At 37.0% G+C, this 14,076-nt stretch overlaps 1 protein-coding gene across 9 annotated transcripts in view; it reads left to right on the top strand.

Moving 5' to 3' along the window:
- Positions 1-14,076, top strand: part of TRPM3 (transient receptor potential cation channel subfamily M member 3) — a 406,874-nt gene that overhangs the window by 378,062 nt on the left and 14,736 nt on the right. For 6 of the 9 annotated variants that reach the window (XM_077790276.2, XM_077790277.2, XM_021541495.4 and 3 more), the window contains 4 exons: positions 1,395-1,605; positions 10,007-10,157; positions 10,699-10,898; positions 12,058-12,190. In XM_077790276.2, coding sequence (XP_077646402.1) covers positions 1,395-1,605; positions 10,007-10,157; positions 10,699-10,898; positions 12,058-12,190 — 695 coding nt within the window. The remainder of the gene's footprint in view (positions 1-1,394; positions 1,606-10,006; positions 10,158-10,698; positions 10,899-12,057; positions 12,191-14,076) is intronic. The other 3 variants (XM_077790275.2, XM_021541500.4, XM_031507405.3) reach the window with 1 other exon arrangement.

Genomic DNA, 14,076 nt, shown 5'->3' with positions numbered 1-14,076 from the left:
GACCCCTGCTCCACTGGTGCCTTTCTCCTAGAGGGTCTCTCTCTAAACATGAGCATATCTTTTTCTCTTTGCTGCCCTGTAACCCTCTTTTCTCTAGTATACTTTCCCAGTGTTGCTTTGACCTCAGGTTGCTTTAAAATTGAGGAACCCATGCAGCAGTATCAGATCCATCTGCTGCAAGCAGGTGCCTCTTCCAGCAGCTCCTGTCGTGAGCATCCCTGCCCTTGGGCTGCAGCAGGTGCTCCCTGGAGCCATGAGGCCACCAGCTGAGGTGCAGGTTGGTTTCATGCCTCTCTTGCCAGAAGGGCTGAATTCAGCTGAGCCAGAAAATGTAGACACTGGAGGGAATAAAACTCATAAAGTTTAGAGAATTCATAACTTGAGTTTTGGCTAGAGACAAAAGTTACGTCCAGAACTGTGAAAAAAAGCTCAGTTGAAACAATTCTAAGGACCTGGCAAGTCTGTAAGTTTTAAAGGAATCTTACCAGGGACTTTACAGGACTCCCATTTTTTTTCACAATCACTTTGGGTAGTGTCTCTAGTACCTGCCTGATGCCCATTGTTTTGCTCCCTTGAGGGCGTTTTCTAGAACAGTGCTTTTTCTAATCTTCAGATCTTTTCAGCATCTTGTAGGATTGCTGTCCCATGTTTTTCAGGAACATTATTTCGAATGGGTGGGCACTGTTTGCAAACACTAGTTAATCTTGGGCATATGCGAATGAGGTCCTCAACAGTGGAGAAGAAGGGAGTTCACTGTCTGTTATCTGATTAGGTTTTTTTAATACAGCATTTGTCAGGCTCCCCCACCAAGTGGATTTTTAGCCCAGCCAGTATCACAGCTTTCCTTTCTCACTGGTTACCACCGTGATATCCCTTATGTTGCAGTAACAGGCTGTTCTGCCACCCGTTCCTCCGTATGTTAACTGCAGCTCCCTTTGCTCCAAAATAATGACTACCAATGAATGAAATTATCCATGTTAGTCCTTTTGCTTAGGTGCAGTTGCCACTTGGTGCCTATAAACATCATCGCACAACCCTTACCCAGACCAAACTGCTGATTCCAATGACCCACATATTCTTGTTGAGGCAACTGGTGTGACCAGATGGTACTTTGTATTTTCAAGCCTATTCATAACATTTGAATTGTTCTTGGAAGTAATACTAGGTAAAACCAAGGATACAATAATACCACTTCACTTCTTTGAAAAACAAAAAAAAATTTAATGTGTAAATGAGAACAACTTTTCAAAATTTTTTTCTGACAATTCTGCTTCTAAGATTCACAGACTTTTTCTTTTTTTGCAGCTCATAATAATAGGAATATGGACAAATAAGTTCCTCTAATTCTTGTCCTTTTTCTTTTTTTTTCTCCTTTTCTCTGTCATTACATTCAGATGATAGACATGATGTATTTTGTCATCATCATGTTGGTGGTTCTGATGAGCTTTGGTGTGGCAAGACAGGCAATTCTCTTCCCCAATGAGGAGCCTTCATGGAAGCTGGCGAAAAACATTTTCTACATGCCTTACTGGATGATCTATGGGGAAGTGTTCGCAGACCAGATAGACCGTAAGCAAGTTTATGATTCTCATACTCCAAAGTCAGGTATCCAGCTTTGATCAGATGATGTCCTATTAGACCATGTGTGTTTGCTCAATAAATGGCTCTGGATAGAGGAACTTCTTCAACACAGAGAATGGTCACAAAAGTTTTTTTCATCTAGTATTGGGCTGTCAGTTTCAGAATATGCTTCTGGCATCAGTTTGCAATTATTTAACTGGAAATCTGTAATGTTGAATTGTCATACATGTAGAGAAGGTCATAAATATGTCCTTTTTACCAGCTTGGTGACAAAAATTCCCTTCCAGATATCCAAGATGAATTTGGTGGTATACTTGGGACACCAAAGGTCATTTTTTTTTCATCCCTTGGTTTATTTTTAGATATGAATACATTTTATCTAACTTCATATTGATTATCATGTCTAATAATTAGGGGTTAGACATTTCTGCTCCTGTATTTCATGGGGATCTAATACAATGAGTTTTCTTTTCTCTGTTATCATTTCAGTGCCACATTTAATCTAAACCCTGTGATGCAATTCTTTGGGTCTAATAATTAGATCCATTTTTAGAATACTGCTGCATTTATTTTTAGAAGGCAAGACTGTGTTCACACCAATGCAAACAGGAAAAGAGCCAGTATTAAATATATTATCTCCTCAAGATTCATCAGATAGGTGATCAGGAAAACGCTGATTTTCTGTTTAGATTAAATCTTGTGGTCCCACTCATTGCATTACCACCAAATGAGAGAGCTGGTCATGAGAAATTATATAGTAGATGAACAAACTAAGAATCACAAACAATGTCATATTGTGCAACCACTGTCATGTAACTGATGTTCATCATTCCTATTTAACTATGTGTAAGTCTTGGCAGCATTTGGAAATCAGTACCTTTTCCAGTGTCAGATGGCTTCCATTAAAGCTCTGTTTAGGATATTTCATTTTATTCTATGTACCATCTTAGGAAATGACAGTATTTTCAAAATTTATTTGCTGTTTGTTCAGTATTGACTAAGTTTGAATGAAAAGAAATTATTTCTCCTGAGCTGGTTAAAACTAGTAATTGTATCTATAACACAAATAATGCCCCCAGTTGAATATAGTTTCAGTATTCGTATCCCATGGCAGATATTTCAGCAGTTTCATGTTAACTTCCTCTTCCTGGCTAGCACAGAATCATTATTCTAGATACAGATGAAACCTCCTTTTTATAATTTCTTCCCTACTTGGTTTTCAGAGGCAGCATGGCATGCAAGGAAGTAAGCATATACCTATAATCACTAAATTTCTCACTATGTTTCACCTTTTACCCAATTCCTTCATTTTTATCCTTTTCCCTTTTCTTTTCTTTTAAAAATTCATTCATTCCAAAGGTTTAATAGTTGGGGATATAAAACTTTGTCTTGCTCTGAAAGCATATTTTAGAGTGATAAAGGTTTGTATCATTAAAATAATACTTCCTTCTACAAGCATAATAATGTTTGTCCCTCTACAAGTGGCCATTTATTGATATTGTACTAAGTAGCTACCATAGTGCAACAAATGTGGCAATTGGCTGAATAAAATGTTCTTGTTGTTTGTTTTTTTTTTTTTAATAAAAGGCTGATTACAGTTTAGAACATGTAAATGTAAGAAACTAAAGGGTGTTTTAAGTATGAAAACAGGGTGGCAGGCTGAACACCCTTGCATGAGGATTTGTGTTATTCAGATGCACAACATTTAAATAATGCAAAAAGATGCAGAGTAATTATTTCTGAAGCTTAAGGAAAGCAAAATTTCTGGTGGCCTAAACTCCAGCTTTAGATGTAGACATACTGTTTTTCTGCCTGTGTCAAGGAAACTTGGAGTTGCAGCAAAAGTGATGATGTCAAAATGAAAAGCAGCACCTATTTCCTCCCTGAGAGGCAGATGATGCAGGGAATTAGAATCTGACACTCTTCCAGCACAAATTATGTACAGTATGTCATGTCTGTATGATGCTCAGTTGTCTCAAAAATGTTATCTGTGGAATAGACTGGCAGCATGAGCAATAGTTGGTGATGATGTTATACAATCAAAATGGCCCAATGGACACACATAAGGTTTTACTAGTATAATCATCACTATTTAAACATTTGCTGTTATTTATATTTTCCACATTGTTCTAAGCTAAATCAGCCACTGTACTCATGTTAAAGTGCTACAGTGTTTGTACTTTCTGAAATAAGCATGTTCAAAAATTGTTATGCTACATCTAAACTCCAATTTAACTTCATGGTTTAGAGCACATTATTTTTTTAATCAGTATTGTTTTAACAAAAAAAAAAAAAGGATTTCTTTGTGATTTTGCTTAAATTTTGTCATTTAATATTGCTACTTTATTAGCAAACTTGAGTTTTAGTAAAAGTATTGATCATGGAAAAGCATTTCATTTAAGCCACTCTCCTGGAAATCATCCTGGTATCTGAGAAATGTACAAAAAAGTAGGCTACTCTAACATTTCTAATTTGCTTTTTTTAAGAAAAAATATTTTATCTATTTAATTAATTATTTTTATTTGATTTGTGAAGAATGCCATTAAGACTGACCAGATACAATGTTTGGATCCACCTCATCAGCTGGCAGCCTTTTCATCCAGTGGGTCTACTCTGACTTTTATTTCAACACACTGCTAAATTCCTTGCTCTAAAACAGTACACATTTACATTTTTTACCCATTGTTTCTGTATTCATATAATTTTTTAAGGAAAAACATATAAGCTGGAGTATGTGTCAGTGTCCTCTTGGTATGTGATCTCATCTTCAACTCAAAAGTGAGGACAGATTATATCCTCACTTCTGGGATTATGAACACATTATTCAGTGGTGGTGTTTATTATCAGCAATGTCCAAAACTGCTAAAAAGCTACAAATTTATTACTAAAAATCAGTTGTAATGCGAGGCAGAAGGAAAGTAAATCTTTTAGCTCTGTGTTCAAATTTTCAGGTTAAGTCGACAAAACCAGCAAAATCACTATCTAAGTAATTCCTCTTGGATTGACAGTTCATCATAATATGACCACTAAAAAATCTAAAACCTTGTCATATTAAACAGATCCATATAAATATCTGTTGAACTAGAATGGCCAGCTTCAGTAATTCTTGTATGAAGAGAGTGTGAGGAGTGAGAACACCTGAATATGCCAAAAACATGCTGAGGAAGGAACAACAGACAGCAACACATGTGGAAATGTGGCCACTGCTAGCAGTGGGAGCATCCTGGGTTCCTGGTGCTCTTTCAGTTCCAGCTACCCATTAAGTCCACAGCCCAGCTCCATATGGGCATGGGTAATGGGGAACTAGAAAAGACAGACTTTACTATCACAGTGTAATCATAATGGTCTTCCTCTAAGTCTTCGAGCAGGAAATGAGTAGAATATGATCTATAAATGGAGGTTCAATTCCAATTAATTAGACTATACTTTTCCCACAACTATATCCAGATGTTCAACTCATTCTGTGTAGCTGACCTGGCACAGACAGAAGGTTACGCATACCATGTTGTCTACTCAGGAAGTTTTAGCAATTACATGAAACAGTCTTTGGAAGCATGTAAAGATCAAGGAATAGTCAAGCTACTATAGTATACTATAATAGTAAAGCTATTTCATGGAAAAGTCCAACCAGTTCAAGTGAAACATCAATAATGACTGAAACCACCTTGATCTATTGAGTTTTGACTTGGGCCTAGAAAACCTCAATTACCAGCTATTGGGATTCAGATAAAGGCTTAGACCTTAGAATTGAAAGCAGGCAGTAAGCTAATCAAATCTGTGAATTATTTAAATGTCAGGAAATGAAAAATTAATATATTTCAGGAAAGGAATAATAAGAAGAGCTTGATAAGTTGAAAAAAAAATAGACTGATCTCAATTATGTAGTTGAGTAAAGATATTATCCACTGATAGCTGGGGGAGGAAGGAGAATCTCAATCTGAGAGCTGGTGATGGCATGTGCAACTGTCTCACTTTGAGGCTGTTTTTCCTAATCCATCTGTGCCTTGTGCTGCCCCATGGGATCCATGTAGTTACTTCACCCATGTAGTTACTTCAGTGAATGCCTGTCCAGAAGTGGATTTCCCACAAACACCTGTAAAATATCTCCCTCAGTTCACCACACTTGTGTTGGCAGTTTTAGCCAGGAACATTGATAAGACAGTTCTCACTTGTGAAGAACTTTGTTTTCACCTTACAAAATGATCCTCCCCTCCAGAATACTATAGCTACAGAAGGATACAAGAAATACTGAAGATGGAAATGTGAGTTTGTAGATAGAGGAAATAAGTGCCAGCTTGGGAAATGGCAGTCATCTGTTAAAAATAAACATCAGAGCTCACATCTTCCTGTATTCCAAAGGCTAAGCTGAACCTGCTGTTAGTCAACATGGTTTCTGGGAAGTTTTTCAGATTTTCCTGGTGTCTCACAGGTTGGATTTCCATCTGGACTTTCTTAACAGATGACAGTACTTCACGAGCCATCTAGAATCTGAAGATCAGTCTGAATTGTGTTTGTTTCTTGTGTCTATATCTGTTTTGAAAAACCTACCTAGTTTAAGGGAAAAAGATGGGACCTCTTTCTCTTTCAATTTTATTAAATAACCAGAATGCAATCGTTTCAGAAGATGAGAGATCCTTATACACAGATTTTAACTATTCAACAATCTTCAGAGGAAACTATAATTACTACAAAAAACTTTTTAAAAATTATTTAAACTTAGGATATTTCTACTGATAAACAGTAATTCTGTGAAATTTGGAGTTTGCAGATTTTAGTATTTTATCCGTCACTGGAGAACAACTTTAGGAAGGCCACTTAATATTTTTGGGGTTGGTGGGAGGGCAGCAGATTTCAATATTTACCTGACTGGTAAACTGGTGAAGCTGCTTAGATATTTGATTCAGAAATTATAAAACACTTTCACATCTTTTGGGTTCATTGTGGGTCAAAATTTGAAGGTGCCTACATACTCATAAATAGGATTATGAAAGTGCATTAAAAATAATCAGACTTGATTTTTTAATTGTTTTTTGTTATTTGGTTGCACTTATTTATTTCCGCTTTATTTAGAATTGTGAACATAGGAAAGCATCCCTGAGTTTATTGTGATTTCAAACAAATCAGTTTGTATTGTAAAAGCAGTATCCATTTTTATAGAAGAAGTTTTCATCAAAGGAAAATGGCTATTCAGTGGCAGGGCTGTTCAGTTGTACACTTTTGTCTCTTCATTATTTCCCACACATGCTTTTGAAAGGTGCAGCTGGGGGAAGAGTCATGATGCAGAAACTCACAAGCATCCTTTGCCAAGCCCTCCACCCAACATACAGTAAAAGTGAACAGTGCCCTTGTCATGACAGTAATTACAGCAGGGAAACTAATTTTTCCTGAGCTCTGCCTCCACATTAGGTCTGAAATCCACAACAGCTTGAATTACTTTTGGGTTTTTTGCAACTATTTTCTGAACAGAAAAGAGGAAGGATTAGGTACGTAGCAAGAAAGGCCTAGCAGGAAACTGTAAGTGGAAGTCAGGAAGGAAAAATAAGCACGGAAAAAGATTGTAAAAAAGGAAACTAGGGATGTGAAAAGTATGTACATCTACAGGTGTCAAGATGCAATGTTTGAAAGCTTTGTGAATTTATAGAATTGAAATTAAAACTCCAAGCATTTACTGTTTCATAAAGCCTAAGTTCAGGACATAGTGTCTGAACTTTATCCAATCGCCTGTAGGTATCTGAACTGTTGGCTTTTTCAGTTACCTAAGATTAGCATATCATTATGCTACCAGAATTTGCTTCTTCAGTAAAGCATTTAGCTAGAATTAGGTATTCTGTGGTTTGTGTTAGAGCAAGGCTATAAGTCAAACAGATGAGTCAAGTTTGCATACATGTAAATATTGTGCTTTGAAATATATTTCAATATATTAATGCACATATTACCAAAATTACTTAATTTCTCCAAAAATAATTAAAATTTTTGAATGATGTTACAAATGAAGGGTGGCACAGATCCCTCAGGGGTGAGGCTGAGTGCACATCTTTAGTTAATAGTGGCGGGAAGAAAATCTTTTAAAATAAATGTCATAGTTTAAATATGAAAGAAGATGTTCAATGACTTGCCATGGAACACAGATTTCTGCATTTTTGGACACACGTCATGCGTTTTCTCCTGCAGCTGAAAATGTGACAATTAAGAGGTGGCATAGCTCTCCATTAGTAAGGCAAGGAATTAGTATTCCTGTGTTATTTAAAAACTGCACCCACAACAAAACATGTAAAAGAGAAAAACTTCTACAAAGCTTCAGGACAAGCTGAACCACAACAGGTAAGAGAATAGACTGTGGGAAAGCATCTGCATAGGAAATCTAATTTGGCATCACTGAGTGTCAAAAACCAACAGAGATTTCCCACTTGTATGCAAGTAGAGCTGGAGAAATATTTTTTTTGCCTTCTTAACTGTTTTGGTTTTTTTTCCTAGACTAAATTCTATGTTTTCTAGGGGAAAAAAAGGGATAATAACTTTAGAACCAGAGTTGGAGTTGAGCTTTTGATCTTAGTTATCTGTAGTTTGAAAAATGCTTTTCAGAATTTTTCTCATTACTTGGAAAGATATTATTTGTTCTGTTTTCAGTACAAAAAAAGAACAACAGGTTTCAAATACTGTGAGTGTTCCATCACTGGTGAAATCATGATGGGTTTTGGTACTTTGTTGTATTGGACTTTGTACATCTGACTCAATATATGAGCAAGTAATGTTTCCACACAGAGACGTAAGTTTCACATTGAGTGCTGCTAGTAAGAGATATTGAATGGTGCATTTTCTGCTGGGTGAAGGCCAAGAGCAGAGAGGCCCACACTCCCAGCACCTCACAGACAGTATTTTGAATGTCTAAATGAAACCACTGCTTGGAGCAGTGTGGAAATAGGCCTGCAAATGATCTGCAAAGTGATGTTTACGGAGAAATGAAGAATTGCATAGTCTCAGCTTGCTCCAGTAATAAAATGTGTTTTTGCAAACAGGAAGGACTGGTAACATAACAAACACAATGGAGCTGCTGGTAAAAAGCAATGTTGCTTGTATTTGACTCTCTGATTTCTTTTTCAGTGAGTTGAGTATTTTTGGAGAGGTCATGTAGTCTTTCTTGTGTCACATATGGCTACAATCGTTCTGTGTGTAATAGCTAGTGTCTATGTGTAGTGCCCAAAACAAAGTACCTAAAATCACACATAACATAATATGATTGCCAGTACAGACATCCACAAGTGAATGCCAAGCTCAGTGCACCAAGTTCAGAAGAATGTTTTTGGGAAGATGCAAAGAAGGTTGGTACTGGGAATGTGGATTTGTTGCCATACAAAGAAATTCTACATATGGCATCATCTAACATTTTTCATTAAACGAGTACAAAACCCCCACTGATATGACTAGGAAGTGAGCCAGTGCTGAGCAGTTTGGAAATTCCTCACTTAAACTTTTTTTTTGGTGGAGATGAGGGGAAGCTTGCTGTAGTGTTGTGCAAAATTTACTAAGATGGCTTGAATATGTAAGCTGCTGCGTCCATTATTTTCTTGAAAAGCTGATTCTGGACATACATAGAACCATCAGGAATGAAGCTACAGAGACATAAACTGAACCCATGCTTGCAAATGTAGATTAACCATCACTGCACATGAAGGCGTATTAAAACACAAGCAGGGAAAACTATTTAGTCATGTTTTCTCTCCCCTTGCTTCAGTTCTACAGCATTAATACTGAGAATATTTTGATTCCAATGTATTTGCAGAAGAAGCAGGTGGCATCTCTGCTGCATACATGTCCCTGTACCTGGTACAGTAAAGACTTGATAATCTCCCCACTGTTTCTAGGCATGCAGTCAAGAGTCCTTAATAGCAGAAAGTCATTATGAGTATGTCCTAGTGGGGATTGCGACAGTGCAGTGCACAGCAATAAATTTTAATTTTAAATTTTCATTTACTTTTATGGACTTCCTTTTCCTCATTTATCACATCTCTCTCAATCAATAAAAAAAGACAAGGTTTTCACTGTTAAAGAAATCATATGCAAGCTTTTTTTTAGGATTAAACAATTCAATAATTTCATTTTCATAGCCACTAATTACCACCAGACTACCATATTATTTTGCATTATATATGCAAACAGGCAGCTTACTCACACCAGGCATGTGTCCTGAGAGAAATATCTTGATACCCATGTCACATAACACAATAAGAACTGCAAACTCTAAAATCTGTGATACCAAGCATAAACTTCTGAGGGAGAATGTCAATGCCATTGTTATTTGGAAGATGTTGCCGTGGCAAGCAGACCATGATAAATATGTAAATATTTCTGCAAAAACTACAGAAAACTTAAGATTCATTCCCATTTTGCATTTTTTTTTGTTGTTGTTTCTAAATTTTGTTACCAGCACCTTGTGGTCAGAATGAAACCAGAGAAGATGGCAAAATAATCCAGCTACCTCCCTGCAAGACAGGAGCATGGATCGTTCCTGCCATCATGGCCTGCTACCTCTTGGTAGCAAACATCCTTTTGGTGAATCTTCTCATTGCGGTTTTCAAGTGAGTGACTCATTGCAAAGTATAGACTTGGGAGAATGTATATTGTTCACCGCCTAAAAAGACTGCTGAATTTTGGCTTTGGCTGAGAGACATTTTCCAAACATGTAAGGGGGAGAGGGAAAGAGGCTTGTCTCCAGGAAACAAGGGAAATGCCAAGTTTTTCACATTGTGCTCATTTCCAAGGACAGACACCTAGTGGGAACCAGGGCAAAGAAGCCAAATAAGGTTCAGTTCATTTCCAATAGGGAAAACAAGAATAAAAATACTTCCCCATCGCAATGGGATGTTATAAGACTCAGGGATTGTACAGTGCAGACATTTGAAGTGCCTTACAGTTGTAAGGTACTTCAAAAAGGCTGATTGTCACCATGCTTTGCCTAGGCAAAAACTTTCTATTTCGTCCTGCTTCCTGCTTTTGTGACAAGAAAACCTTTGCCAGTGTTATTGCAATATATCTAGTTATGACGCTGTCATATCATCTTTGGCAAATCCCCCAAAACCATTTTCAGTCTGATGTAATTTTCCCCTCCTTGCCTTCTAGCAACACCTTTTTTGAAGTCAAATCTATATCAAACCAAGTTTGGAAGTTTCAAAGGTACCAGCTCATCATGACATTCCATGAAAGGCCTGTTCTCCCACCACCTCTGATCATTTTCAGCCACATGACAATGATATTTCAACACCTCTGCTGCAGATGGAGGAAGCATGAAAGTGACCCGGATGAGAGAGACTATGGACTAAGTAAGACTCAGATAATGGACAAAGGGGACTTTCAAATGCCTTTTGTAATGTCTAGTGTTTGATATGCATGAAGTCAAAGCCCAGCACCTTGATAGCCTTCCCAATATAGTAACAGCTCTCACCTGCAAAAACCTTACCTGAATAAGTTAGTTTTACCTGATTTGCCCAACTCTTCATTTTCTTTGCAATGTTGAGGAGGCTTTTCTGTAACTATCTGGGGTTGTTGCCTATTTGTTCCTTCAAAGCAAAGAGGTTTCTTTTGCTGTATACTTTTGCTGTTAGAGGTCTGTTATTGCTGGAATTCTTCCCACTTCATCACAGTTCCAGCTTATTTTTGAAAATACAGAGCAAACAATACATACTTCCCCTAAGTGCACTTTTTGCCTAGATAAGCTTAGAGATGGTAACAAGTAATTTTGTTTACATAGTCTCTCCTTGACTCTGACTCAGACTGGAGGAGTGGTTCCTCAACAGGCTTTAAATGGTCATAACCGTGATGGAAAACGTTTGATTATTTTGATAATTCTTTCCTCTTCTCTATCTAATTCTTCAAGGCAGAATATCTCCACCTTGCCCAGTATACATGCCAGAGGCAGGGAGCTAAGGGTGTGTATCTCTTCCCAGCATTAGCCCATGCCACAGCCCATTTCTCTGTGAGGAGGGAGCAGGAGTCACATGTGGCACTGGAGATGCAACCAGATGGCTCTCCTCCCACTCCCACCACACTGCTGCCTGCAGATGTCAGTTCTTGCCACGTCAGACAGACCCTTGTATTCTCAGACTCTTTCCTAGTAGTCTGATAATCTCATTATATATCTGTTAGGTTACAGGTGGTCTTTGGCTTTCACCATCTGTCCAGGACCTGACCAGCAGCTGTGTTTAGATCTCATGCAATCAAAACACATTCACATTTGCTCAGCATTTGCCTGCTTAAGTGCTTCTGTCTACGGAATCATATATAACTAAAGCTACTAATTCAGTAATTAACAGCAATTAATTAGTAATAGGTAGTAATTAATCCATCTGCTTTCATATCAAAATGCTACATACTGGCTTATGAAAGTTTAGTCAATGAGTTTCAGAGTTTCACAAATAAGAATGTGGTTAGTTTCACATGTTAATATTTGCCAAATTCTTATTTCTCAATTTTTTTCCACAGAACTTTTCATAACTGAAGATGAATTGAAAAAGGTTCATGATTTTGAAGAGCAGTGCATAGAAGAGTATTTCAGAGAAAAGGATGACAGATTCAACTCCTCCAATGATGAAAGAATCCGTGTCACTTCAGAAAGGTGCACTTTTTTGTTCTCATAAATTGGTCTGAAAATGTGTTTCTGTCACCAGTCTCACTCTTTCTTTTTTTTTCTTTTAAAAGGAAATGAAGTAATTTTGCTAAGTCTTAACTAAAAAATAAAGTGATAAAATGTGATGAGTTTATTTTCTCTTTTTCTGGTTTGTTTTTTGTTTTGTTTTGTTTTGTTTTGTTTTTTTGTTTGGTTGGTTGGTTTGTTTTTGGGTTTTTTTGGATTTTTGGGGGGTTTTTTGGGGTTTTTTTTGGGTTTTTTTGTGGGGTTTTTTTTGTTGTTCTTTTTTTGTTGTTGTTGTTTTTTGGGGATTTTTTTGGTTGGTTGGTTGGTTTGGTTTTGTTTTTTGGTTTGGTTTTTTTTTTTGCTAAAGCAAATGCGTTCAAGGCCAGGCTAGATGTGGCTCTGAGGAACCTGGTCCAGGGGTAGGTGTCCTTGCCATAGCAGGAGGGTTGTAACTGAATGATCTTTAAGGTCCCTTGCAACCCACAGGATTGTATGAAAAATTTGTATAAGGGATCTTTTATCCAGTTGTATTAAAGTAGAACTGATGCAGTGAGAGGCACCAATCATGCTTGCATTTCAGTTCTTAAAGCAGAATTTCAGGGCAGAAGTAGTCACAAAAAAAACTGGGAGAGAAAATTAGAGTTCCTCAATGAAAAACATGACTTTAGAGTTTATCTATGATTGATTCAGATAAGAAATAAGCCTTGTTTCAGGACAGTCTGTCTACTAAGCTAGTCTCATTGGAAACAATAACAACATGGATTTTAAATGCAACAAGACATTTCAACTACAGCAATGCACAGAGGAAAAAAGCAATACAATAATTTAGTAGAAGTTGCTAGTCTTCAAATTCACCAGTCCTAAAAATTTCTAGGTCTGTTGATCTGCTGTGGTGCTCTTATGCTTTCATGGAACACTGCTGAGCTCAGCTTTAGAGGACAAGACTTTGTCCTGCATTTGTCATAGCACTTTTGCCAATATATTTTAGGGTAATATCCTGTTAGATATTCATAAAGCTTACAAACCAGTGAACACTCCACTCCTGGAAAACTCCATTTTAATTTGAATAACAGAGAACAGGTGAGTTGTCATTTTTGTCAGTTGCACTCTTCTCCTTCTACATAATCTTCCAGCACTGCCCCCAATTCAGCTATGCCTAAACTATGTTTTCTGTAGGCAAGGAAACATGCTGTTAATTTAGTTTTGAAATAAATATATCCTAGAGCAGGAGTAGAAGATATAATTTAATCATCTGCATTACTGAAAATGAAAGCAGTCCTAAAACATATATTTTAGAAAAGGATATTAAAAGGGAAGTTGGTAAGGCATGGAATGGCTACCTTGTAAAGGATGGCCAAGTAATCCAGCATTCCTGAGCCTGGAAAAGACAAATGAGGGATGAAATTATAAAGGTCTATATAAGTGTGAGTGTAAGGAAAGTGTGATTTCTGACCTGAGCAGAAATCAATTGCTTGCTGTCACACTCAGAACAAGATACAGGGGGGTAACAGAATAATTTAGCAGGATTCTGGGTTCAAGATAAACAGAAAATAGGTTGTCTTTTTTTTTTTTTTTCCTTGCAGTAAGTAGTGCAACAGAAGAAATTTTTGAAAGATGGTGAGGTCTAAAGGAAGCTGATGATGTCAGCTAAAAGGCTACATGCATTCAAACAAGACTGGACAAGTTTATGAAGGAGAAATCCAGTAAGGACTTCTAAATACATAGGGATCATGTTGAACCTGAAAGTTCCTAATATTCAAAAAAATATTAAAGACTGAAGAATATACAGGAGGAATAACTATATAAACTTCAAAGTAAGATAGTAGGTAAATCTTACTATGAAAAATCATAGATAGGAGGCTCAAATC

The sequence above is a fragment of the Lonchura striata genome, chromosome Z (genome assembly GCF_050655825.1).
Source record: "Lonchura striata isolate lonStrDom1 chromosome Z, ASM5065582v1, whole genome shotgun sequence".
NCBI classification, from domain to species: Eukaryota; Metazoa; Chordata; class Aves; order Passeriformes; family Estrildidae; genus Lonchura; species Lonchura striata.
This window is presented reverse-complemented; position numbering and strand designations above follow the sequence as displayed.